The sequence below is a fragment of the Mustela nigripes genome, chromosome 7 (genome assembly GCF_022355385.1).
Source record: "Mustela nigripes isolate SB6536 chromosome 7, MUSNIG.SB6536, whole genome shotgun sequence".
Classification (NCBI taxonomy): Eukaryota; Metazoa; Chordata; class Mammalia; order Carnivora; family Mustelidae; genus Mustela; species Mustela nigripes.
Window position 1 is genome coordinate 125418783 of NC_081563.1, and position 27817 is coordinate 125446599.

The 27817-nt window shown below is 43.8% G+C and overlaps 1 protein-coding gene across 1 annotated transcript; it reads left to right on the top strand.

The window, feature by feature from the left end:
• Positions 1 to 5024: 5024 nt before the first annotated feature.
• On the top strand, positions 5025 to 26987 carry YWHAB (tyrosine 3-monooxygenase/tryptophan 5-monooxygenase activation protein beta). The gene is made up of 6 exons (XM_059407081.1): positions 5025 to 5228; positions 19648 to 19950; positions 22125 to 22248; positions 23134 to 23297; positions 24616 to 24711; positions 25024 to 26987. Exons 2-6 carry the CDS (start codon positions 19657 to 19659, stop codon positions 25078 to 25080), a joined length of 735 nt encoding a protein of 244 aa, XP_059263064.1. The 5' UTR covers positions 5025 to 5228; positions 19648 to 19656; the 3' UTR covers positions 25081 to 26987.
• The last annotated feature ends 830 nt before the right edge of the window (positions 26988 to 27817 follow it).

The following is a 27817-nucleotide window of genomic DNA, read 5'->3' on the forward strand; positions in this document are numbered from 1 at the left end:
CACTGTCAAATAAATAAATAAAATCTTTTAAAAAGAATGGATGGAAGGGTGCCTGGGTGGCTCAGTGGTTTAAAGTTTCTGCCTTTGGGTCAGGTCATGATCCCAGGGTCCTGGAATCAAGCCCCACATCGGGCTCTGCTCAGCATGGAGCCTGCTTCCTCCTCTCTGCCTCTCCTTGCCTGCCTCTCCACCTACTTGTGATCTCTGTCTGTCAAATAAATAAATAAAATCTTAAAAAAAAAAAAAAAAAAAGAATGGATGAAGGATAGGGGCGCCTAGGTGGCTCAGTCAGTTAAGAATCTGATGATCTCAGGGTCATGAGATCAAGTCCTACACTGGGTATGGAGCCTGCTTTAAATTCTCTCCCTCTCTCCCTCTCCCTCTGCTCCTCCCTGTGCATGTGCTCTCTCTCTCTCTTTCTCTATCTCTCTCTCTCAAAAAAAAAAAAAAAAAAAGGAATGAAGGATACATCTAAAATTAAAATAAAGCTGAGTGATGGATATGTGGACTTTCCTATTCTACTTTTGTGTTTGAAAACTGTTGTCATAAAAAAAGCGAAAGAAAGAAAGGAAGAGGGGCACTGGGTGGTTCAGTGGGTTAAGCCTCTGCCTTCGGCTCAGGTTATGATCTCAGGGTCCTGGGATCAAGCCCCGTATCGGGCTCTCTGCTCAACAGGGAGCCTGCTTCCCCCTCTCTCTCTGCCTGCCTCTCTGCCTACTTATGATCTCTGTCTGTCAAATAAGTAAAATCTTTTTTAAAAAAAGAAAGGAAGGAAGGAAGGAGGGATGGAGGAAATAAGGAAAGAAAAGGAAGGGAGGGGAAGTAAGGGGAAGGAATGAAGGAAACAAGGAAGAAAGGAAGACCCCTGGGTGTCTCAAGGCTATTAACCATGAAATTTCAGAATAACAGGAACAACAACAAAAAAAAAACTTTTAGAGAAACAAACGAGGTTCTCACCTTACACATCTATGTAAGAATGGTTGAAATAAAAAACAAAACGAAAACAACAAGACCTGATCGCACAGCATGCTGACATGATAGGACGCATCAGGCACCATCTTTTGCTGCTGGTGGAAATTCAAAATGGTCCAGCTGCTTTGGAAGACAGTTGACAGTATTTTACAAAGCTCAACATAGTTTTAACATGTGATTTAGCAGTCATGCTCCTAGGTCTTCACCCAAATGAGCTGAAAACTTCTGTCCCTAGAAAAACCTGCCCACGGAGGTTTATAGCAGTTTTATTCATAATTGTCAGAAATGGAATCAACATTAAAACAATGGAATTTATTCTCACAGTTCTACAAGCTCAAAGTCTGAAATCCAGGTGTCAGGAGATCCCTCTACCCCAAGACTCCAGGTAGAGTCCTTTCCTGCCTCTTCCTAGTTTCAGGTGGTGGTTATGGGTCCTGGTACTCCTTGGCTTGCGGCTGCCTCTGTCATCACATGCAGCAGCCGTTTCCTTTTTTTTTTTTTTTTTTTTTATGAGGCCATCAATCACATTGGATTAGAATCCACCCTAATGACTTCATCTTACCTAGATTACATCTGCAAAGGCTTTTCCAAATAAGGCCACGCTCACAGGTACCAGGGACTAGGACTTCAACATATCTTCTTGGAAGACGTGAGTCAATCCGTAACAGCAGGTGAACAGACAAACGGTGGTGAGTTCGTACAATGGAATATTATTCAGTGATTAAAAGAAATGAGTTATCAAGCTATAAAAAGACCCGAAGGAACCTTGAATCATGCTGCTTAGTGAAAGAATCCAGTCAGTAAAGGCTACAGACTGTATGATTCCAATTACTTGACATCTGGAAAAGGCAAAACTAAAGTCAGTATAAAAGAGAAATGATTGCCAAGGATTGGGGTGAGGGCAGGGGGTGAGGGTTGAATTATTGAATAGTTTTTGTGTGTGTGTGGGTTTTTTTTAAGATTTTATCTATTTATTTGACAGAGAGAGATCACAAGTAGGCAGAGAGGCAGGCAGAGAGAGAGAGAGAGGGAAGTAGGCTCCCTGCTGAACAGAGAGCTGGATGCGGGGCTCGATCCCAGGACTCTGGGATCATGACCTGAGCCGAAGGCAGAGGCTCCATCCAACCCACCAAGCCACCCAGGCGCCCCTGTGGGTTTTTTTTTTTTTAATCTTTTATTTTTTTTGCTTTTAGCCTTAATGTTATTTAGAGAGAGCACAGGCCCCCTCGGGACAGGATGGAGGAAAACAACAGTGTAATTCTGCCTCCTGCTCAACATCTTCTCTCTTTGCCCCACGAGATGGAAGGCACAGGGGAGCTTTAAGACTGTGAAACTGTTCTGTATGATACTGTAATGGGAGATCCCGGACAGTATGCATTTGTCAAAATCCAATGAACTGTACAACAGAAAGAATGAATCCTGGGGCACCGGGTTGCTGGGCAGGTTAAGCCTCTGATGATTTCGGCTCAGGTCATGATCTCAGGGTTGTGAGATCGAGCCCTGGGTTGGGCTCCACACTGAGTGGAACCTGCTTAAGAGTCTCTCTCTCTCTCTTTCATGCCCCTCCCTCACCCCCGCTCCTGCTCTCTTTAAAAAAGAGACCTAATATAAACTTGAGTTTAGTTTATAATAACATATCAATATTAGTGCATCAATTCTGACTAATGTACAACACTAAACTAAGATGTTAATATTAAGGGAATCTGTGGGTGGGCAGAGATTAGGTATATGGGAACTCTCTGTTCTATCTCTTTAATTTTTCTATGAATCTAAAACTGCTTTAAAAAGCAGTCTCTTAATTTAAAACAAGCCCTTTATGGAATCTAAGGCTCAAGCATCTTCCCTTTCAGAAAGTCTTTCCTGCTCTCCCACCACATTCCCAAGATGGGTTGGGGCCCTTCCCCCAGGCTCCCATAATATATATTCTTATGTAGTATATATACATATATAATATATATATTCTTATGAATATATATATGGCACATATATTCTAATGGATGTATCTGTAACATTGTATTTTAATATCTGTTTGTGTCTGTCAATTCATAGCTGTGGTTTGCTGACCTCTGGCCTAGAATGCAGAGATGGCGAAAGCAGGTCATCGATGCAACCCGTTAGCAGACGCTCAGAGATGCCTGGCAAAGGGCACTTCTGTTCCCTCATTGTACTGATGCCATCATTTGGGTGTAATTATCATGAGCCCTCTGACCCACCAAGGCATTTTCTGGATGGGGACAAAAGGCACAGTCCAATTACGTTCAGTCTTTTTTTTTTTTTTTAAGATTTTATTTATTTATTTGACAGACAGAGATCACAAGTAGGCAAGAGACAGGCAGAGAGAGGGGGAAGCAGGCTCCCTGCTGAGCAGAGAGTCCAAGCTGATCCCAGGACCCTGAGATGATGACTTGAGTTGAAGACAGAGGCTTAACACACTGAGCCACCCAGGTGCCCCCGATTACATTTATGTCTTATTTCAACCTATGCAATCTCTAGTATTGATCTTTTGGTTTGCCAAAAATGGATCCCCATGGAGAAGTTTTTGCACTGGGAAACCTCTGGGGTTCAAATCCTGTGGTTTTAATGTCAAATCCATGCTGTTTACGTTACACAACATTCTCTTTCACTCTTGCTTAAGTTAAGAGTGTAGGGGTCATTGGCACAAATGCCTATATGGCAGATAACTTGAAATGCAGACTCAGGTCAGGAGGGGACCCTGGCACTTTGAACAATCTGTGCCTGACCTAGAGTGGGCAGCTACTCCTTGGCTTCAGCCAGTTGTTGCCACACAGAAATGTGGACACAGTGTTGCCTGACAAGGCACTGATGCAGATTTCTGTTCACACAGAAATCGTTTGGTCTTTAAAAAGATGTTGGCAATGAACACAAATGGCTTAGAAATACTGGAGATGGCGGAGTGGGAGGGTAAGGCATCATCCAATGGAAATGGGGTTTTGTGATGGAGGGGAAATAGCAGGGAAAGGCAGAAGGAAGGTTAAGGGCAGCTTCTGGAGAACGTGGACTGTCCCACTCAGGGAGCTTATCACTTGTCTCCCAGGTCTGAGTAATCACCAAAGGATTTAAGCAAGAAAGGGAAGATAAGAATGACGTTTTTTTTAAAGATCGCCTCGGCAGTTGATGGGGGGGCAGGGCTAAGGGTAGGGTGATGACTTAGAAGTCTATCATTCAGCTAAGTAAGGGTAAAGGAGAGATGACAAAGGCCTGTTTACTTGATCTTTCTCCTACTAGATTACAAGGTCCAGGACAGCAGTGCCTTGTGCTTGCTGCGTCTCCAACACTATGCACAAAGCCTGCTCCATAAATATCTGCTTAAAGAATGAAAGGGAGGGAGAGGAGATGAGAGACATTCTGGAAAACTGGGTGAGGGGCTGTAGAGGCCGGTTTCCGTTCCTTAAGCCTCCCCTAGGAGCCTTGGGAAGGGCGTGTCTCAAGGAAGGCACCAGAGACACAGGCTAAAAAAAAAAAAAAAAAATGACTTGGCTGGTTCCATTCCTGGCACTTCATGGGGCCTATCCTGTCCACAAAAGGAGAAAATGATGAGTGCCTCGAACGGCTGAAGGGAAGATTAAGCAAAAACTGAAGGATAAGCAATTTCTATGCTTCCCTAGGTCCAGTATTCCCAAAGCACACAGCCAAAGGGGATTGACCTCAGCCTCCGACCCGGTGGCGATTCCTTTTTGGGTGGAGAAGGAACCGATGACCCCGGCGTCTGTGGGGCCGGCCCTGTAGGGTTCTGAGCCCAAGCTGGGAGCGCAGCACCGTGGGCTCGGGCCGGCCCAAGCCCTCCCCTCGCCGAGTACCCCCGGTTCCCACCCCCCCCCCCCCCCAGCTCCACCCACTTTTCTCCCACAGCCTCTTTCCGCCCCCGCGCCCCCATTTCCGTCCCCCTCCGCCCGCCCCCTCCTCGCTCCCCGTCCGCAACGACCAGGTCTCCCCGCTCTTCCTCCTCCCTCCGTCAGCGCCCCTCTCGGGCGGCCGGGGCAACCCCGTGTCCCGCTCGTCCAATGAGGAGTCGGCGCAGGGGCGGGGCGGGGCCCGGGCCGGAGCGGAAGTGGTGACCGGAGCGGAAGTGGAGTTGCCGCCACCGCCGCCGCCGATTCCGGAGCCGGGGTAGCTGCTGCCGTCGCCGCCAGTGCAGCCGCCGCCGCTGCCGCCTGAGGAGTGGGCTTGGGAAGGAAGCGGTCACCGCGCTCGGAGCTTCGCTCACTAGCGTCTTTTCCTCCTGTTGCCCTCCCCCGGTGAGTGCGGCACGGGGTCCGCCCGGGGCCCCTGGGGGCCCAAGCGCGAAGCTTCCCCCCACCCCCATCGGCGGCGTCCGCCGTAGCGAAGCGGGCGACCCTGCGGGTGGGCCCCGGGAGGTGGCGGCGCGCAGCTTCCTCGGCTCCGCGCGGCCGCCTGCGGCGCGGGCCCGGCCTGGCCGCGGCCCCTCCCTGTTTCCGGGGCCGGGCCCCTTAGCTCACGGAAAGGCCCAGGCAGCCCTTGCCGCCGGCGGCCCTGCCTTGCGGGCGGGGTGCGGCTCCCTAGGGGGCCGGAAGGGACCTTCAGCCGCGGACCCCCGACCCTCTCTCCCGACCTACCTTCGTGGCCCGCGCGACCCCTCCCTGCTCCTCGGGAGGCGAAAACCGACCCTTTAAGCTTTGTCACCCCTGCTCCTTGTTTTCTGGTTTCCAAAAATTAAAATTTAACCAAATACGGGCGAGTTTGCGAACCGCAGGGCTTCTGTTGACTCCCTCTCTGGATGGGTAAGGGGTTTAACCTTGGGAGAGAGCAGAGGGAAAACCCCCTCCCACTTTGCAGTAAAGCCATTTCATCATCGTTCGCTGGTTTGGGAGCCTAGCAGGACCCGAGATTCCTTGAGGAGCACAGGGTTGAGGTTTGAGTCAAGAAAATGCATTTGTTGGACCCGGTTACGGAGTCAGGCCCGATCCTCAGGAAAAACAGATCAGAGGCTGCAAATCGGGAGCGTTCTTCCACGGTATTTATCGTCATTTAATGCCTTTCTTTTGTGTCCTCACCCCAGCTCCCCCCATACTGTGTGTTAGCACGTTTTTGGGACTGAAATTTGCCTGGTGGCCTCCCTGGTGGTGGGGAAGGGATAGGATTGATTCGGGCCCTTTTTCTTCGGAGGATTGAGTACATCTTTGTCTATTGCAAATGGAGAACTGCATGTAATTGGATTTTCGAAGGTGGCAGTATTGGTAAGACCATTTGCCAACCTTTCTGTAAAAATGCATGTCTCTTGTCCTTGTCTTCACTCCTTTTCTTGTTAGTAAGGCTAGATAGCATCTGACTCGGATTTTACTTGCCCTGAGTGGGAGACCGGATTTGGCAGGATGATGTTAGGAACATATAAAAATCAGGCGGCCACAGGATCCAAAAAGAAAGATGAAGCATTCTCAAGAATATGAAAATTGTCTCCATTTCTCACTGTGTCTCAGTTGTTCCTTTGAAACCACACATACAGGCAGTTTATAGAACTGGACACGTGGCTACCCAGCTTTTTGCATTTTCTCTTTGGAAATGTGTATGTATAAATAATGTTTGATATCCGATTTCCAGTGTCCCCTCTTTCTCAATTAGGAATATCTCAGTCGCCTCAGCCCTCATTTTTTAGGATCTGTTTCCTTAGCAGCATGCAGGAAGGGGGAAGGTGAAACCTATCAGTTTTACTAGACCCAACTTAGAATTTTAGGTGTGGTCTTCCAAGTGGAAGAGTAATAATCCAGTAGCAACTGCTGAGTGATTTTCCTAACCTCCCTTTTCAGTGAGATAAGAAACCATTCACCCACATTACAGATGAAGTTTTTATGAGAAATGAGGTAATTTGGCCTAGACCACACGCCTAATTTTTAGATTGAATATCCTCATTCATCAGGAGCAAATATTTCTGGACTGTCAGCCCCTGGAGTATGGCTCCTACCCTATAATCTTCTGTGCATTTCCCATCATGCAGTGCTTGTGTTACGTTGAAGCCATTTTAGAATTGGAGCTCTATAGATCAGGGAGGCAGCCTCCATAAAACCAGGCTGAGCAAATTCCCATGATGCTAGTTCCGGAGGCAGAGTCTCCAGAGATTTGAGCCACTGCGAAGAAAAGTGCCTTTTGCCCATTTGGCTGTGGATACAGAAACAAAGAGCACTGGACCTGGAGTCAGATAAATTTGATTCAGTTCTTACCTGCAGTGTTTTCTAACTGTGGGGTATTTAGTATGTTACTTAATCTCTGGTTCTTAATTTCTCTATCTCCAGAGTTGTTTTGGGGGCCTTTTTACAAAGGGTAAACTGTTAAATGTAAGCTTTTGGTTTTGTTTTTTTAATCACAGAATTCACTATTAATGGCTTTCTTTTTTCCTCCAGCTGCATTCTGATGAGACCCATCCCTGCTTTGTATACATGTTGTTTTCAAAAACTGATATGTTATTGTAGAACTTTATTTTGTGTACCCCATGTCCAGTCTTTCTGAGCCTCTTTTCTCATCTGTACAATCCAGGTGGTAATAGTCTTTGTTGTGTTCTTGTGATAAACTGAAAAATCAAAATAAGCATTTGGGATATAGTAGGTGTTTAATATATGTTATTTGACCATATCCGTGAATATACAGAAAGACTAGGTACAGCGTATATGCTATATAGTATAGACACATAGAATCTGTCTCTGTGATTTATTCACCAACTGAAGAGGTAGCATCAGGACAGTTAGTCTGTAATAATAGTAATAGCTATCACATTACCTGCTGTGTGTGAAGCTTTGTTCTCAGCCCTTTACACATACTAAAGCCTTCCTAACAGCCAGTGATAGGTAAGTACCGTTAGCCCCGTTTTACAGATGAGGAAACTGAGGCACAGAAGAGTTAAATAATTTTCCCAGAGGTACACACACCCACACACACGCGTACACAGCACAAGGTAAGTAAGTGCTGGAGCCAGGAATCAAACCCAGCAGTCTGGCTCTGGTGATAAGTTTCTACCGGTGGTGGAGCGTTTTTCTTATGAACCCCATTTCGTCCTTAATTTTTCTTTACGTGTCTCCTATCAAAGTAAATGTGTTTCGACAGGGATTTTAGCTATTTTTGAAGATACATATGTAATTTATTGGAGGAACTATATTCATTCTGGCCTGTGGGGATGATACTGCTGGTGTACATCAGGAAGCAAGCTGGTGAAAAACCCAGTGTTGTCGCATTTACTTCATGTCAGGGACACAGGTCATCAGTTACTTTGTAGCATTTTGATTTGTCTGATACTTGGTTCTTCATCTAACAGAATTTGATCAGGACTCCCATGACTAATTTTGGTTTATCATACCACTTTTTCTGTAGATTTTTAGATTTTCCATATTTTGTTGGGGAGGAAGAGAAGAGGAACTAGTAAATTAAAATTGTAAATTATAATGTCCTATTAGGGTTCTTCTTCTTTCAATGGTATCAGACTGGGCCATTTTCCTTTAAGGAGTAAGGATACCCCAGAATGAACTAAGGTTTACTTGTAAAGGGACTTCCCATTCCTTGATTCCTACATATTTCTAGAGAGAAATACACCGTAGCAAGGGAACAAAAAATTCATTGGATAGAAGCAACTTTTAAGTATTACAACCATCTTGGTCTCTACATGAATATGGTTCTGGTCGTCATCTTTGTGTCATGAGGGAGAAACTCAACAGTTGGAGCTGGATTCTAAGGGAATTTTTTGAAGGGGAATACTTAAGGAAGAAAAAGACTAAAGTACTTTCTATTTTGGGATACATGTGCTAAAAGCCAAGTAAAGCTTACTGCTTTTTGGGCTAAAAGATCTTCTAATATAGGCACACTTACGTGTTTCTAATGTGTGCTTATAATGAGATGAGACTGATTGATGGCCTCAAGAAAACAAGCATTCCCAGCAGGCTGTAGGTTAGAGAGATGACTTTTTTTTTAATGGCCAGTCCTCTCTTATGTAAGTTTCTTCCTGTTAGTTTTATTTCATTGTTTTCCCCAAAAGACCCAGGAGTAAAAGTTACTTCTGAATGGCCTTGACCTGGACAGAGGTGACAGTAAAGTAGATATGAGTCCTGGCCATTGTTACTGTTTGCCCACAAACCTCACCTTAAAGCTTGTTTGACAGTCTTTTGAGCTTTTTGGCATATGCTGTTTTTAAGTTAATTTTATTTTGATTTTTAAAGCTAGATAAATTAAGGCTGATCCCTGAAACCTCACTGTAATAACTCTGTATGGGTTTTGTTTTGTGGTGGTTTTTTTGAAAAATTGTCCATTCTCCCTTTTCCATAAGTAAGCATTGAGAATCGTAGGTGATCTTTAGGAGTTAGTGCCACATAGAGGAAAGCATGTGTGCTCATTTTACCTATGGGACCCTGGGCAAGTTACTCTTGGAATCTATAAAAGGGCAGGGGTACCTACTTCATAGGATGTTTAGGATTAAAGGAGTTGATATTAAAGCCCTATTGCTTTACATGTTTGGGTAAACTATAAATGATGAGTATTTTTATTACATTTACCAAGCCAGTTAGCTGATACCGTCTTTTGAACAAAAGAGGAGATGGACACACAGTATTTCAAGGGCTTGTTGAAACTCTTTTTGAATCTATAAGTATAAAAATGGGTAGCTGAGAAACATTAGTCAAAAAGCATAGTGTTGTTTCCTGACTGGAGCTGGGGTGGCTCTATTCTAAAGTACACTAAGGCAGAGGATAAATATAGTCTGTACTTTATAGGTCAGGTGTGGTCTACTTACTCTGTCCACATAGGAAATAACAGCCTTGTTCCCTTCTTTTAAAAAAAAAGTGCACTGAGTGATCGAATAGTTATACTCAGCATGGCACCCATTGTGCCACACATTGGGTGCCCAAAGATAAAAGTCTGGGTTCCTACCGTAAGCTCACAATCCAATGTGAGAGTCAATAAAGACATTTACAGTAAATTATGCTAAGTGCTACTTTAGAAATAGGCATAGGTAAGTTAACATGTGCCTTTTCTTCTAAAAGTCTTTAAAGAAATCCATCTGGATTTAAAAGAAATGAGGTGTGTTGGAAGTGTCCTTTCAAGCCTGGCTGACGACATTTGTTAGACTTCGGTGTGGCTACTATTTGAGTGCTTACAGTGTGTAGACACTGAAGTATTTTGCATCATGAACTAAGTTACTCTTTCCAAGAACCATATTAAATGAATGCCTATTTTATGCATGAGAAAACAGACTCTCAGAGATCAGGTAGCCTGTGGCATTGGTGTGTGGTACTGGTAAATTGGGCTGGGTCACTCCATTGTATTGATGGGCTCCAAACTTTTGAACCCTATTCCCAAAATGGACCAGTGGAGCTGCGTTTATGGATCCGAACTAATGGATTGTCTGGGATTGATCATCAGTTGCGAAGAGGTTAATTTATTGTCTTATCTGCTGTTGATTCACAGTGCGTGACCTTGAGCATATCATTCAGTACCTCCATTTTTTAAAGTTTAATTTTGGCCAGTTGGACCTAAATTACAGTGATCCTTAGCAACTGACGTGGAAGAGGGAAGAGATTTTGAAATGAAACTGAACTTTCCCTCCACAGTTATGTGTTTACTGGACATCAGCACTAACGATTTTGTATTTAGGACATGCTGTGTTTCATTTTCTATCAGAGACAGGCAAATGTTTGAATGGAGTTCAGTTTATGACAGGACTATGAAATTTGTGTGTAGAATGGCACACAGACATTTTTTAGAATGGGTGTTTTTCAGTGAGGAGATTTCTTTAAGAGCCAGGAGTACTTCACTTTTTCTGGGTAACACCCCCTAACCACCTGGCCCCACTGACATTCTCAGGTCCTTCCTGCTGTACCTCAGCATCTGTTTTTCCTTCAGCAGAGTGACTCCGGAACTCTAACTTTGGCCTTGTGGTGCTGTGAGTCCTCTGACTGAAATGGTACAACTGAACGCTAGTCAGAATTTACTGTCAGTTCCTTACCCGATGGAAGCTTGTAAAGATGCTCCAGTCAGTTTTCCCTCCAGATTCATAACTCTGCTCATCTCTTTATTTACTTTGGCCTTTGATCTCTTCAGTTGCATCTAGAAAAACATAATGTGCTCTTTATTCATACATCGGCGTTTCTTGTCCCTACCTGGGGTATCATTTTCCTCTCCTGGCAGAACCCCTGCAGCCCAGAAAACCAGTGAGGACCCAGCCACTTTTACACTAAACCCCTTCCCTCTAATTCTGACTGGTTTCTTCAAGAAACTTTATAACCCTTGAGTATGTGCCATCTCCAACTGGGGGAGTGTGAGCTCTCAGAGACAAGGACCACACTGTTCTAATTGTATTTCTTTTGAATTCCAAGAAAAGTCTCTGGACATACTGGTAGTGTGTTCATTTACAGTGATTTCAACACACATTAAATTATATGCATTACATTTTAATGAAGTAGTGTGTTGGAGCGCCTAGATGGCTCAATCAGTTGGGTGTCCTCTTGATTTCCGTTCAAGTCATGGTTTCAGGGTCGTGAGATCCGGCCCTGTGTCAGGCTCCACACACTGAGCATGGAGTCCGCTTCAGATTGTCTCTCCCTGTCACCCCCCCCCCCGCACCCGTCCCCAAAACCCAAACCAAAACAAAAAGAGTAAGAATATGTCTACTGAGCCTTTACTCTGACCAGCACCACATTGCCATTTTTTGTACATCCTCAATAGCTGCTAATGTTTCCTTTTAACATTTAAGGAAACCGAGGTTCAGAGAAGTTACTGTAAAAAAAAAAAAAAATGGCCTAATTTCTCTTTAGAAGCTGAGGTATGTATTATGTAGGGCTTTCCTAGAAACAAATTCCACTCCTGTGTGTTTCATAATAGAGGTTTAGTAATCCTCACACAGGATAGAATCCTCAATTTTAAATTTCTAGGAAATTATCAAATTAAATTAAAGCTCAGTATTTCATAACTGAGCATGGGGCGCCTGGCTGGCTCAGTCAGCAGAGCATGCAACTTTTGATCTCAGGGTTGTGAGTTCAAACCCCACATTGGGTGTGGAGCCTACTTTAAAAAAAAAAAAAAAGAACAAACAAAAAGAATTAAGCCTCTTCTCCTTGAAAACAAAACAGAGCTGAGAGTTCAGTACTTCTAAAGGCCACATTTCAGAAGGTCATTCTCTTACATTGCAAGGCTCCTTTTTTTTTTCTTAAATATGGTTTAACAGTGGGTAGTCATTTCTATTCTTTTTTTTTTTTTAATTTATTTATTTGACAGACAGAGATCACAAGTAGGCAGAGAGGCAGGCAGAGAGAGAGGAGGAAGCAGGCTCTCCACTGAGCAGAGAACCCGATGTGGGGCTCCATCCCAGGACCCTGGGATCATGACCTGAGCCGAAGGCAGAGGCTTTAACCCACTGAGCCACCCAGGCGCCCCGTCATTTCTGTTTTTATTTTTTCCCTCTTATACTGGGTGTCTGCTTCTGGCCTCTATGAGATGACCTCTCAGTATCCTGAATCTGGATAAGAGAAATCCCTTGGGCAAAGAATTTTGGACTTGAGGGCCTTGGTGGATTCATACATACTCTTACTCTTGTTTCAGCATTCACTGTCAGATTTGAGGTTTCATGTATTTGTAGGAAATCCTGTTATTTCATGGGCACCCTTGGAATTACTTCTCATAATACTCTTTGGAGTGTTTTACGAAAATGAAATACTTTTGTATGTCTTTTTCTAATTCTTCCTGTTACATGTGTCTCATCAGCAGATCCATGATATTAAATCCCTTCTTTTGACAACCATGTAGTCTTGGCCCAGCGGTCCCTCTTTTTAACCCCTCCATTATTAGATATTTAGATTGTTCCCAGTTTTTCACTCAGCAGTGATGGTTTATTCCACACCTGCTTCCCGTTCTTCTAAAGGGCTGCATCCAGTGGCCTCGGGCAGACAGACACATGTTGTCACCCTGCGGCTGTGCTTGAGAGCTGTGCAGAGACCTGTCCTTGTCTTCCCGATCTGAGCCCAGCATGGGAACAAGTGGGCTCTGGTGTCTCTGTGCAGTTAGTGCCTGGCCTGATGGTGAAGCTGCTAGTCTTTTAAGGTTTTTGAGGAGGCAAATAAAAGCTCTCTTGCTGAGGTATTTTTGTGGTAGGACCATCGGTTGAAAGTCTTAGAAGAAAAGTAGGTCCTGATTATAAACCATCATTTCTTAATATTCAATTCAAGAAAATTCAGTTAGGAACTAATGGATACAAGTGTTAAGTTACCATGGATGTCAGGTTTGAGGCTGTTGAAGGGTGGAGTCTTATCTAGGAATGTTAACACTGTAACATTTTCACTTCCCGTAGGAGATGAATCTTGACTGGCTTTCCTTCTCATGGGTTGTATGCTAAATAAATAAGAATCCAAGCTCACATTGTGGATTGAAACAGTGATGTGGAGGTCCTGTGAGAGGAATAATAGTACTTCCATTTGGTTTGCACTGTGCATTTTTAAAAAAGATTTCCTTTAATTTCTTGCATCTCCTCTTCCTAGCACGTCTCCTGAGGAGGATGCTGTATCGCCAGTGTACAGATTGGAAAGCTGAGGCTGAACAAGTTCACGTAGCTTTGTAGTTCACAACCCACTCTTAGACCTAGCCCTGCTGCCTTTTTTCCACCCCACTTACAGCTGCCCTGGCTTCTCTCTGCCCTCTCAGGACAGATTTGCTGAAAAAATTTACAGCCACTTGCCTGAGCATTAGTTTTATGCTTGGCCCAGGGTGAGACCTTAAAGGAGAAACAAACGTGAAGGTTTCCTTTGAGGACATATCCATGTGGAACTGCCTGTAAAGGGACACTGCTCCTCATCTGTACCAGAAAACTGACGTGGTGTAGGCCCTGGACGGTGTGACAGGCTGCAATTGGGTTTGGGGCTCACAGGCCGGAACCTCAGTGGGGGCTGGGGTAGCCCGGGAAGACTTTAGCCAGTTGGTTGGATAGAGTTTGCTTAGGCAGGAAGTAAATGGGAGAGCATTCTAAATGAAGGAACTAGAAAAGCAATTTCAGGGGTGTTTGAGCGTGCCACTTACGGAGTATTCAAGGATGTCCAGCCAGAGAGAAAGGTACCTTTAGGAGAGTGGCTGATGATAAAGCCTGACAGGTGTGGAGGAGCCAAAATCCTGTAGAAGGACTTTGAGGGCCAGGCAGAGTTTAGATGGAGCTGCTAAAAGAGAGTCATTCAAAGGGACGGAGTGAGGGTAAAGGCAGAACCAAGAGCCACTTTGTTTTCTTCTTATTTTTTTTTAATTGAAGTATAGTTGATACACAATGGTAACATTAGTTACCATGCATATCGTGGTAATCACCGTAACATGATTCATCAAGTCTGTGTGTTAATTTGTGCTCACCCAACTGTATCCCCAGCACTGTACTCTCCCACTGCCACTAACCGCAGTCCCTGTGCTGTGCCTTTGCGTAATTTTGATGTAGGGTGCAGGAGTACAAGGAATAAGGTGCAAACATGAGGATTTAATGTGCTTGTGAAAAAGAGGTGCTTTGAATTATTTGAGCAGGGAGAAGACGCTGCCAGATTTGCAGTTTTATTCTTTCATTTGGGGATTTGTTCATTCATTGAGCAGATGCTTGTTCGTACTAATTATGTGCAAGGCACTGTGGGAGATCTGCCCTAAAGAGTTGATGGGGTGGCGAGGGACTTCAAGATATATACAGATAATTTTAGTACTGGAGAAATGTGATAGGACATTAAGAGAGGTATAGATGAAATGCTTCGTTGAGAGTACTCTCAGCTTGGAGCAGTGCTGTCCAATAGAAACAGCACGAACCGTGTGTAATGTAAAATTTTCTACATTTAAAAAGTACAACGAAACAAGTGAAATTTATTTTATTTAATCGTTTTTTAAAAAACTTAACTCCATATATCCGAAATACTAAAGTTTCCACGTGTCACTATCTACATGTGACTGGTGGCTGTTAAATTAGACATCTCCAGGGTGCGCCTGGGTGGCTCAGTGGGTTAAAGCCTCTGCCTTCGGCTCAGGTCGTGATCCCAGGGTCTTGGGATCGAGTCCCGCATCGGGCTCTCTGCTCAGCGGGGAGCCTGCTTCCTCCTCTCTTTCTCTGCCTGCTTCTCTGCCTACTTGTGATCTCTGTCAAATAAATAAATAAAATCTTTAAAAAAAAAAAAAATTAGACATCTCCAGCTTAGCGGTTTAAGAAAGTCTTCATGAAGGGGATGGCTCTTGAGCCCTACTCTGAAGAATTTTGTATGCTGAGTAAATGGGAGAGGACATTCCAGGCAGAGGGAGTGGCTTGGTGAGCAAAGACAAGGAGACAGAAAAGCAGACTCTTTAAGAAAACCATTTTGGCAAAAGCACAAATTGTGTGGAAGGCATGTTTGGGTGAAAGTCTAGGAAGATAGGGAAAATCTTGCAGGGAATCTGACTACTATCAGCAGGAGAGAACTTAAAAGAATTTTGAGCAGGAAGTGACTCGATCGAAGTTTTAAGAATGGGTCTGATCATAAAGACATGAAGGGGACTACAGGTAGTGGGTCTGGGAGAGAGTGAATGGGAGATTTCTTGCAGATGTAGAACTAGGAACAATTCCAGATGTCCCTTGTCTCCTGTCTTCCTCCAAACTGCTGGGTGTTGTGTAACCCATTTCCTGTTGAAATTGGTCTAGCTGCTTCAAAATCCGTGTTACATAAGTCAAAAGTTATGTAAGCAGGAGGCATCAGGACATTTAGCTGTGGATTTTGTTTGTTGTAGTTGTTTTGTGTGTGTGAGTGTGGAATTATTTTTTAAGCAGATGAATACATTTTTTAAGGCATGCATTTGGTCTTCCCATATCATGATGGCTCTCAGTGTCCAAGGGCTCTTTCCGTGATCCTGAAGAAGCTTAAAATAGTTGGCTCCCCAAACAGGTCACATTTGATTTTGAGAGAGATAGGGCATGTACCTTTGGGAGCTCCCAGGGAGTAGTAAGGATTCTTCAGAGAGGTGTGATTTAACTTGGAGTGTTTGGGAGGGGAGCTTAATCGGGGGCTGGGCTGGGAAGGCCAAAGAATTTCCATGGCATCTTTAGCAGTGTTGATCCTTTATATTTCTCTGTTACTCTTTTATAATCCTGTATGGGATGGCTTAGTTCCGAATTTATTTTTGGCCAGGATTTTACTAATTGGAAGCTTTCCTGTATAGTTGCGCAGGTGCTGTTTGATGAACTTTGGAGTGGGCCACTGAGTGACTGTAACTTTGGATTTGTCTGCAGACCGGAACATTTTTGAAGTGAATTGAAAGTTGACTTCTGCCTACTTCTCACTTTGAGGAACAGTGAAATAGGATTATTTGCTGGTGGAGGTTGTATCCTGACTGAAAGACTTGCAGTCAAGAAACTTAGACTTAGGGGTGCCTGGGTGGCTCAATGGGTTAAGCCTCCGCCTTAGGCTCAGGACGTGATTTCAAGGTCCTGGGATCCAGCCCCACGTCTGGCTCTCTGTTCAGCTCTGCCTGTGTCTGCCTACTTGTGATCTCTCTCTCTCTTTCTCTCTCTCTCTGTCAAATAAATAAATAAATAAAATCTTTTCTTTTTTTTTTTAAAGATTTTTTATTTTATTTTATTTTATTTTATTTGACAGAGGGAGAGATCACAAGTAGGCAGAGAGGCAGGCAGTGGGGGGCGGGAAGCAGGTTCCCTGCTGAGCAGAGAGCCCCATGTGGGGCTCGATCCCAGGACCCTGAGATCATGACCTGAGCCAAAGGGCCAAAGGCAGAGGCTTAACCCACTGAACCACCCAGGCGCCCTAAATAAATAAAATCTTTAAAAAAAAAAAAAAGAAGAAGAAGAAGAAGAAGAAACTTAGACATAAACTGAGAAGGTATAATTTGAAGCTGAAGAATGGTGTCCTTTTGATGTACCTTTTTTTTTCTTTTTTTTTTTTAAGATTTACTTTTTGATTTGCCAGAGAGAAAGAGAGCACAAGCAGGGGGAACAGCAGGCAGAGGGAGAAGTAGTCTCCCCCCATGAGCAAGGAGCCTGATGCAGGACTTGATCCCAGGACTCTGGGATCATGGCCTGAGCTGGAAGCAGACAGTTAATTGACTGAGCCACCCAGATGTCCCTTTTGGTATACTTTTATCAGAGTAGACTAGGAAGTGGTGTGGCAGCTAACAGCACCAACATCTCAGTAACTTCACCTCAACATTTCTTTTTTATACTGCCATGTCCAGTGCCACCCTGTAGGAGTCAGTGTAAACAGTCACTCGGGGACTTGGGCTGCAGGCCCTAGCACATCGTCCGAGAGCACAGGGCCTTCTAGACAGCTGATGACGAAGAAGAGAGCCCGCGAATGACATACAGGCTTTGCAGTTTTCACCTGGAAGTGGCATCATTTCTGCTGTCTCATGAGACAGAACTCACCCTGGGATCCATCCTGGTTGCCTGGGGGCTGCCTGGAAACGTAGGAGAGCAAGTGGAATGTTTCGTCAGGATTATTATCTCTGTTACAGTCTCATTCCAATGACATGGTGAGGAAGGCAGGCAGATCAGGTAAGACTCACTTCACTGAGCAGAAGCTCAGAATTAGTGAGTCTTATGTAGAACACAGCTGGAGTATGACTTAGATAATAAACTGTGGGAAGAAAAATAGTAGTTCTGAACTTAGGGAACCAGCTCCTTCTCAGTTGTTTAAGTTGGGAGGGGCGGATCTTACCATTATGCTCCATTTAATAAAACATTTTCATGTGGTAGTGCCGTGTCTGTAGGATTCCACACTTGAAAATACAGAAATAACTTGAGGTAAAAAACCATTTTGTGAGGAGGAGACAGTACTTCTTTTGCTATTTTAAAATTATTGTTTTCAGAGTTCTAAATTGTGATGCTGTGTATATTATAATGAAAGAATTTGGCTTTTTTGTTTTGTTTTATTTTAAAATTTTATTTATTTTTTTTTTTTCAAAGATTTTTATTTACTAATCTGACAGAGAGAAATCACAAGTAGACGGAGAGGCAGCCAGAGAGTGAGAGAGAGGGAAGCAGGCTCTCCGCTGAGCAGAGAGCCTGACGCGGGACTCGATCCCAGGACTCCGAGATCATGACCTGAGCCGAAGGCAGCGGCTTAACCCACTGAGCCACCCAGGTGCCCCTAAAATTTTATTTTTAAGTAATCTCTACACCCAACATGGGGCTCAAACTCATGACCCTGAGATCAAGAGTTATATGCACTGACTGATCCAGCCAGGTGCCCCTGTAAGAATTTGTTCTAAAAATACTGATACTTCTAGGGGCGCCTGGGTGGCTCAGTGAGTTAAAGCCTCTGCCTTCAGCTCAGGTCACGATCCCAGAGTCCTGGGATTGAGCCCAGCATCGGGCTTTCTGCCCAGCGGGGAGCCTGCTTCCTCCTCTCTCTCTCTCTCTGCCTGCCTCTCTGACAACTTGTGATCTCTCTCTGTCAAATAAATAAATCTTTAAAAATAATAAAAATAAAAATACTGATACTTCTAGTAGTATTTAACCTTATTACAGTTTAAGATAGTATTGTATTTTTACGCTGTGGCACAGATGGACATACCAAAATTTAAATGAACAGTCTATTGAACTTACTGGTTAACAAATTTTTTAGTTACATTTTATCCAAAAATTACTGCATTCTCTGTAAATGGGGATTATTATAGTGGGGAACTGACTAAGGTGAGGTGAATAAGGAGTGTTTACTGATAGGTGTATAAAGGATTTGGTGAACTGAGGTTACTAAAATTTTTACTATTTCAGAAAAGATTGTAAATGAACTCAGTTATGGTTTTTAGTTCCGTTGCGCGTCTTGAACACACTCCCAGCTCTTGTGGCCTATACCATATAGATGATTAGCACTGGATAATTTGTACTTAATGCTCTAAACTTCACAACACACCTTCACGTAGATTAGGTCATTTGTTCTCACCGCAGCCCCACGGAGAGTAGGTCATGTTCTTTCTTTCTTTCCAGTAAGGAAATTGAAGCTCTCAGAGGTTACGCGATGTGACCACTTGTCAGTAGCAGAGCTGGGGCTAGAAAGAGCCAGATCTCCTTCCCTTCAGTTGATGCTCTTGTCCACAGTGTATCCTGCAAGTTAGCAAAATGCAGAAGATAGGACAAAAATGGCTTCTGTTTTTCAGGTTCCTACTGCTTGAGGGGCACTGCCAGATGTAACATTTAAAGTCCTGTCTTTGCTTTAAGATTGAGGCAGTCCTCAGACTTGAGGTGTTTTTCCCAATACCGTGGGGGGGAAACTAGATTTGGTCAAAACCAGACAATTCTCGAAAGAAGTTAAGGAAGTGTATTTAGCATAAGCTTCTAAAGAGATAGTTCTCCAGCAGCCCGCGTGTGATGGGGAGGCCGATCAGACTCGCGGGGACGGGGAGGCTGGAGTCTGCGGTCTCTGAGCAGCGCTGCCGGACACGTCACTTGCCTTCTCTGAACTTCCACTTCTTCTCCTCCAGAAAGGGGGAAAGGGATTGTTGTGAACACGTCTGCTCTTCAGGACTGTTGGGAAAATTAATTGGCAAAAAATTTAGCAAGGGACTGAGCCCTCTGAGTGCTCGTGTTCAGTACGGTGGAGTGCGTTTGCAAGTACACGTTTCGTATTTACATACGATTCTTGCCCGACGGGTTGGGAAAAGGTTCACACATGCATTTCCAGGGCCCTGAAGCCTGACATTTGCTTTCTCTCTCTCTCCTCCCGCTCACTCCTGTCCTAGGGAACGACCATGGATAAAAGTGAGCTGGTACAGAAGGCCAAACTTGCCGAGCAGGCCGAGCGCTATGACGACATGGCCGCAGCCATGAAGGCCGTCACGGAACAGGGGCACGAACTCTCCAACGAGGAGAGAAATCTGCTCTCTGTCGCCTACAAGAACGTGGTGGGCGCCCGCCGCTCCTCCTGGCGCGTCATCTCCAGCATTGAGCAGAAAACAGAGAGGAATGAGAAGAAGCAGCAGATGGGCAAAGAGTACCGGGAGAAGATCGAGGCCGAGCTGCAGGACATCTGCAATGACGTTCTGGTAAGAGGCCGGGGTTTCGGTTTCAAACGGCGATTTGTGAACAGTATTAATGTAACGCTCAAACGCAAACTCTCGAGCGGCTCATGAGAGAAAGGTGTCGGAATATGCTGGAAAGCTGCAATCAGTCGGAGCTGATTTGTAAGCCTGTGATGTGATGTGATTTTCCTCACTTCCTGTTTGATCAGAGGTTGCTCATCACGAATGGGGTATTTTTCCTCTCCCTTCACAAAGACCTGTGACAAACAGGAGCATCCCTCCCTCTTTTCTTTAGAAATTCAGTCCACATTGGCAGGATCTCAGGTAGGTGCCGCCACAGATGGGCTGTTCTGTGTCTGAGCAGTGATGTCACCTCCAGCCGGGGAGGTGGGAGCCAGAAGCCCCGCTCTCATTCCCCCTCTCCCAGTCCTGGCCACACAGCGTAAGGTCCTGAAAGTTAGCCACATCTGTCCGTTGGGCCTGTGTCCGAAGCCAAATCAAAAATGGTTTGGGGATTGTCCTCACCTGGGTTTTATATAAGCCTTAGTCAGATGATTGAGTCATAACTATTCTGCTCTGGCCACAGTCTGGGGTTGGATGGGAGGGGTGTGTATCCTAGAGCAAATCATGATCATATTGTCTTTCCCTCACATCCTGAGCCCACTGGGAACTTTCTTTTTCTTCCAGGTGAAATCAGGTAAAAATGAACGGTGAGGGCTGCTTTGAAGGGAAAAGGAATTCACACTTGTGGATCTACCTCCTCCCCTGCTGGCTGCCTCTCCGAGTTACTACCCATGACACCTTTCTTTTGAAAACCAGTACAAAGCTTGTCAGCCATCAGGCAGTATCCCTCCTCCCTAACCCATAAGGAGTTACACCCTGGCTGTCTGCAGAGAGTATTAAAGTGACCGCCGCCCCTTGCGCCTTCTCACATCGGTTGATTAAATCCCCTAATCCCCTTCCAGCTAAGCCTTTGCATTGAGCTGCTCTTGTTAGACTCATGGTGGAAGAGTGTCACGGCTAAATCTGTTGCCTGTTGGTAATTTGGGGGTTTGTTAATGGTGCACTAATTCCTGAATGTTAGGTACATCTGGTATTCAGATGAAGTATGGCATGCATTCCAAGGGCAAGAAAATTCCTAATTCCTGAAATGTAGACCAGCTTTTAAGAGCATCTGAAAGAATGTGAAGAAAAGCATGGTACTTACTGCCTCTTAACCAGTTTTTCAGGATGCCACATTCTAAAACAACTCTTCGAAAATATTGCTCTGTATACGAAGCTTGGACTCCTTCAGAACTGCTTTTGTTGTAAGCATAAATGTTTAAAGGAATTTATTCTTAATAATAGTATTAGCTACATTTTGAGTGCTTACTGCGTGCCAGGCATCGTGTTAAGCACTTTATGTACTCTAGCTCATTTGTCCTCATACCCTAGAAGATGGCTATTGTGCTTCCCCATTGTATAGCTGGGAAAACTGAGGCTCAGGATGCTTAGAAATCATTTGTCCAGGGGCACAGATGGTAAGCAGCAGAGGAGGGACTTCTACCCAGGTCTGATTGATTTTCAACTTAGTTTTTGGCAGTTTTGCTCTGTTATTCACCTTTTTCCTCCCAAAAGGGAAAGATGGTTTTTTCTTTTTTTAAATTACAGAAGTAATACAGGTTCATTGTTTTTTTTTTTTTTTTTTAAAGGGGGGTGACCAGGTAGAAGAGTATAAATCAGAAAGTAAAAATCATTTCTAATCCTGTCATGTAGATAATCATTATTAACATACCGATAAATATTCCTCAAGAGTTTTCCCTTATATGTTTGTGTGTACACGTACATAGTTTAATACTAAAATAGGATTCATGTGGTACTTACGATCTTTTTGTTTCACTCAGACTTCTTTTGAGAATCTTTCCGTGTTATTGGTATAGTTCTGCATCATTTTTAAGGCCTTACGTGGCATCCCATTGTATGGCTGTACTTTAATCAACCCCTTGTGGATGGTCAAAAGTGATTTTTAACCGAAGAATACAGACATGTGCTGTTAGGACCTGGGCTAAAAAACACTTAAAAGCTTTGGATGCAAATTATGTTTTTTTAAATCGTCAAAATTATTTAGAAGTGGTAGTGTGTCTTGAATCTCAAACATAGTTTTAACATCTTAAAAATAATATTTCCAGATTCTTAACAGAATGTGAATCATTTTTTAGGAGCTGTTGGACAAATATCTTATTCCCAATGCTACACAACCAGAAAGCAAGGTGTTCTACTTGAAAATGAAAGGCGATTATTTTAGATATCTTTCTGAGGTGGCATCTGGGGATAATAAACAAAGTAAGTAACTTTTTTTTTTTTTTTAAGGAATTTGACCAATAGTGGAGCCAGTCCTCCTCCTCAGTAATTTTAAACAGTTTTTACTTTGTTTACCATAGACACGAACATCATGGTACTGAGAATCTAAAAGACCACTAACATTATGCTGACCTGTGATGAGTAGGTCAGCATAAGGGGGGGTTGACAAATCAATATATGTAAGGGGAAAGTGCAGAGGACATTAAAAGTGTGATGCAGTAGTCCATTTAAAGAAATCTTTTTCTTAAAAAAAAAAATAATAATGATAACCTTGAGGATTATTTGGTGTCTGTTCTTAGAAGTAAAACTTTAATATGTCTAATGGTATAAAACCACCACAGTAAATAGTGTTTTGTTTCTTTTATCACATACATGTTTTGTGATGGTGAGAACTACAGCTCTGCTTTACTAAGTACCTACTATGTGCCAAGTATTTTAGAGTCTCATTTATTCCTTACACAACTCTAGGAGTTCCAGTGGGGATCTACCTGTTATTCTAATGGGGAAACCAAGGCTCACAGAGGTTTTCACTTACTCCAAGCCCCACATTTAGAGAGTAAGAGTTGGGAGTTCAGGTTTGAGTCTTCTGACTCTATATATAAAGTCCATAATTCCTCTACTGGAGCATATTGTTTCCTGTGTTCTTTCTCGTTAAAGGTTATTTCTGCTTTTCTCCAAAGCATTTAATGTGGTACTTGGCTTAGAATAAACGTGTAACAAATGGTTGTTAATCAGATGGTGGAGACACTGACCCCTTGCTTGGTCGCTCCTCATTCCTGCTCGGTGGGGTGAATAACTGGATGGGGGTCCGGCATGTGATGCACCTGGGAGAGAACCTCGCCTTTAATGTCCTTATCTTTCTTGTAGCCACTGTGTCGAACTCCCAGCAGGCTTACCAGGAAGCGTTTGAAATTAGTAAGAAAGAAATGCAGCCTACACACCCAATTCGACTTGGCCTGGCACTGAATTTCTCAGTCTTCTACTATGAGATTCTAAACTCTCCTGAAAAGGCTTGCAGCCTGGCAAAAACGGTGAGAAATTCCTTGTATGGTTTTTGATTGTAGTATAACACTGCCTCTGTGTGTGTGTGTGTGTACACGTACGTCTTTTTATTGCCTAAATGTAACACCTCACTGTGCTAGTCCTTCTGAAGATGTTCTGGAGATAGGAGTAGATCTTTTGTGACATAAATACAGACCTTTCATTTTTTGATTTCTTCTCAGCACCTCCTGCTGATTTTTGTTTTCGTTGTGTAATTACTGGCTTGGGCAGGTGGTTGTAGAAAATTCAGGGGGAAGGTAGTGTGTTGTTCCTTGTCAGGCTATGGGCTCTGTTACATATTAAATTCCTTGTACCAAGATTTGAAGTTACAGCTGTGTTTATGAAAGAAAGCAGACCAGGTTTTCTTTGTGTGCTGGGCTACCTCTTGTCTTCTGTTAGTAACTCAGCCGCCTTTTCTACATATTTTTTAGTCTTTCAACATGCACACTGTTACTTAAAATTTTTTTAATTTGGAAAAAGTACATGAAATGAATTATTTAAGGTCCATCACTTAATTGAATCAGATTTAGTGGTGTGAATGTCTGTTCTCCCTTTATTCCTTGTATCAGACCTTTTGAGTTTTAGTAAAGAAAGGAAAGGATTACTGGCAGTTAGGTTTGGCAATTAAAAAATAATATGGGGGCGCCTGGGTGGCTTAGTTGGTTAAAGCCTCTGCCTTTGGCGCAGGTCATGATCCCAGGGTCCTGGGATTGAGCCCCACATCGGGCTCTCTGCTCAGTGGGGAGCCTGCTTCCCTTCCTCTCTCTGCCCAGTTGTGATCTCTGTTTTTCAAATAAATAAAATCTTTGAAATTGGGACGCCTGGGTGGCTCAGTTGGTTGGGCAGCTGCCTTCGGCTCAGGTCATGATCCCAGCATCCTGGGATCGAGTCCCACATCGGGATCCTTGCTCTGCAGGGAGCCTGCTTCTCCCTCTGACTCTGCCTGCCACTCTGTCTGCCTGTGCTCGCTCCCGCTCGCGCGCTCTCTGACAAATAAATAAATAAAATTTAAAAAAATAAATAAATAAAATAATAATGATATGGATTTGTGCTGGGTTGACAGTAATACCTGCTGTGTTACCACATGCAGTGAAGTTCTCGGGATTTTTTGTCATTGTTGGTTGGTGCCTTATAACCATGCATTATCTGTTTGCGGAAACTACCAAACAAGGTCATTAATAATAGCCTCAGCTCCTCTAGAGCACTGTACAGGAAAAGAAAGTATGTACATTTGTTAACAGGAAAAAAATTGCGCTAAACTAGCTCCAGAGAACCTGTGACAACTCTGCTAATGGCTCTTTGTTGCAGGCATTCGATGAAGCAATTGCTGAGTTGGATACGCTGAACGAGGAGTCTTACAAAGATAGCACCCTGATCATGCAGCTGCTTAGGGACAATCTCACTGTAAGTACTGCTGGTTAACGATCCTGCTCTTGGAGGGCTTAGAGTCTTGTTCCTATCACCGAGCGAAGAATTCACTGTTGCCCAAGACTCCCCGAGGGGATTTGTACCCTGTAAGTAGAGTGAAATGTACTAAATTGTTAAGTTGGTTGTAAATGACTGCTAAAGTTTTGGCCTCTGCAGTCCTCATAGTCTGCAGTAATACAGTGATAATTTGAAGCAGTTAAGTGAGATAAGTTGGTCCAAACTGGGTCTACTTCTCTGAGTGAATTTTAGGAGCCTTGTTTTGATTAGAGCTTTCTTTTTCTCTTGCAGCTGTGGACGTCGGAAAACCAGGGAGATGAAGGAGATGCTGGGGAGGGAGAGAACTAATGTCTGTTGTGCTTCGTGATCTGTTCAGTGTCACTCTGTACCCTCCACATATATCCCTTTGTGCGATAAAAAAAAAAAAAAAAAAGTCGTACGTCGACTTTCAATTTTTCACAGCCTCAGCCTAGCAAAATGGTCCATGGGATAAACAGCTGGTGTGTGTATCTAAAACTCAGATTGGTCACATAAATGCCACGGCATTCTGAAGTTTTGATTTTGATTAACATTGACAGGATTACTGTGTGCTGAATTTTTTTTTAAACTGAACACTGTGATTATGGGGTTTTGTAACTTAGCAGAACTCTTACTGGTAGAAAAACTAGACCTAAATTATGTGTAACTTTTTGGAAAGTTTAAACTGATAATCAAATTAGTCACGGAAATAACAGTTCCATTGTAAAGTTGTACAGAAAGTTATAGAGATTATATTGTGACGCTGGGACGCAGAGTGAGACCCCTTCCTGTGACAGCAACTCACAGTAGTTCTGCCTGTTTTGGGGGGGGGAAGTACAGACACTTGGCCAGTTTGAGCTGTTGCCACTCAAAAGTTCATGACTGCAGATGTCCACAGTGTCTTCCTCTCCGTAAACTCGAAGCCTAAAATGGAAACTCTTTGTGGCAGATAATTGGGTTTTGACACCGTGAAAAGGCCCAGTGCTCCTAGACCCCGTGACTAACACCCCTTTCCCACAGCCATCTTACTGATTTGCAACTTGGGCTCCATTAGTGGAATCTGTTTTCCTTGTAACCAAGACCTAAAGAAGAGAAAAGCCGTGTATCTTATGAATGGCCTTATCTGTTTCCTGGGTAATACCTTTCAGAGTCATGTTCTGTAGAGATTGCCTTTCACTTAAGAAGTACTCAAGTCTTTGGGTGCTTCCTAGCTTGGGGCTTTTAAATTTTGAAATCGAGACATTCTTCCCACTGTCCTTTTTGACTGTTGACCTTGGTTTTTCTTTTCCCTCTTGAAGTGTCTGTCCTGCTTCTTTACATTTTTTTTCCTTTTCAGTTCTGTTGCTGTCTTCTGTTTGTTGTTGAACACCGTAGGGGCAGGGCGGGGGCCTGGAGGGGGTGAGCGAAGATGGCAAGCACTTTGGTCCGCAGGCCTCACTTCAGGGGAGTTGAGAAGAGCCAGCACATAGTTCTGGCTTCCTCTAATTTCTCAGCACGCTCGTTGCTCTTCAGTCAGACTGAGATCTGAGTCAAAAAAGTGTTTTTAAATACCCATGATTTCTCCCTGTGTTGCAGCCAGCCCTGATAATGCTTGTTAGTACCTGTCACCAGCTCTCCCAAGTGTGCTCCTTCAGCCAAGTTCACAGACCTGTTTGAACAAGACCCTATAATGCAGGGAAGTTGCATGAACACCACAGTGGGGAGAGTCCAGAATAGCCAGGCCTACCAGTCTCACAGTACCCCCTCTCCCTTGAACATTCCATGTAGCCGTAGTGTCCGCCTGTTTGTCCATCTGCTGAAATGAGAAAAGAAACATTCATGCACTGATTTAAAACCCAAAAAAAGGAAAAAAAAACAAAAAAAAGAAAAAAAAAACAAAAAAAAACCCTCCCCCCTTTCTAGCTGAACAAAAATGTGCAGTTAATACTTGGCGCTTGAAAATGCAGTAGTGAATGTGGAACGAGCCTGTCTGTATATCTGGTAGCTCTTTCTTGCTTCGTTTTTCCTTACCAGTATTCTGCCTCACGTTTGCTTCTGTGACGGTTATATTGCCTAGCAAGCACTCCTGTGGTTGTGAAAATAGTATAGCAAAAAAAAAAGAAAAGAAAAGAAAAATCCCCGGTTATTGATGTACTAGATTTGTGTATGTCTTTTAAACAGTTCTAGTTTCCACCTTAACACGGAATAATCAGGAAAAGTGTAAAAATTCAAAAGTGAAATAAAAAATTTTATCAGTTGCCTGTGAACTGATGTATGGCGCCATCTCTCTCACTACCAGAACTAGCTACCTCTTCTGGTCACACCCCCCGTAGCTCTGCTCTAAAAGTAGGGAACATCTTTATTTCTCACCCTGTTTAGAACCAGAAGTCAGCGTGTTGTAAAGGAGGAGAAATTACCATTAATAAAGAGCCACTCTCTGCCTATTACGGGACGCTTCTCCACCCTCCACGACAAACCATCCATGTGTTAGGTCCTCTTTTGTAGCTTCTAAGATTTGCTATGAACAGTTATTTTACATCCCATTCAAAATACACACACATACCCCTTTTTTTAAACCCTAAGATGTAGCAAAGCCTGTGAGATGCTTGCGTAAGGCTGGGTCATTCCCAGGGTTCTACCAGACTATCCTCTGCCCTAACACTTTCTGAGTGCCTGCAGCACTGTTTCCTCATGGCATTTGCTCCTTTTCTAAAAACTTGCACCTCCCATAAGGACAGGGAAAAAATGAGGGTATTTTTCAGCCCAAGATTACTCAGTCTGTGCCTGCTTGCTACTGTGCTGCACAACCAGACCCGTTCAGAGCTCTTCCGCCTGCCGAAACCACACTCAAGCAAAGGTCAGTGGGAACCACGACAATCCCTGTGAGGGGCAAGGGGAAATACAGCCCACAGAGCATCAGAATTTTCTTTTAAATGCCCCCTCACCATGGGTAGGTTGAGGCCGCGAGCACAGCTTCAGGCCACTGTCTTGGCCTTGCACTGTCAGGTGCCTCCTGTCCCCGTAGAGTAACTGAGGCTTCCCGATGGTGGAAGGGCTTAGTCAAAAGAAAGCTGGAGTGGGCTGGGGA

Coding starts and splice junctions, on each gene's coding strand:
- YWHAB (XM_059407081.1), top strand. CDS start 19,657: ATGGATAAAAGTGAGCTGGTACAGAAGGCCAAACTTGCCGAGCAGGCC. Junction 19,951..22,124: donor ACATCTGCAATGACGTTCTG/GTAAGAGGCCGG, acceptor ATCATTTTTTAG/GAGCTGTTGGACAAATATCT. Junction 23,298..24,615: donor CTTGCAGCCTGGCAAAAACG/GTGAGAAATTCC, acceptor TCTTTGTTGCAG/GCATTCGATGAAGCAATTGC.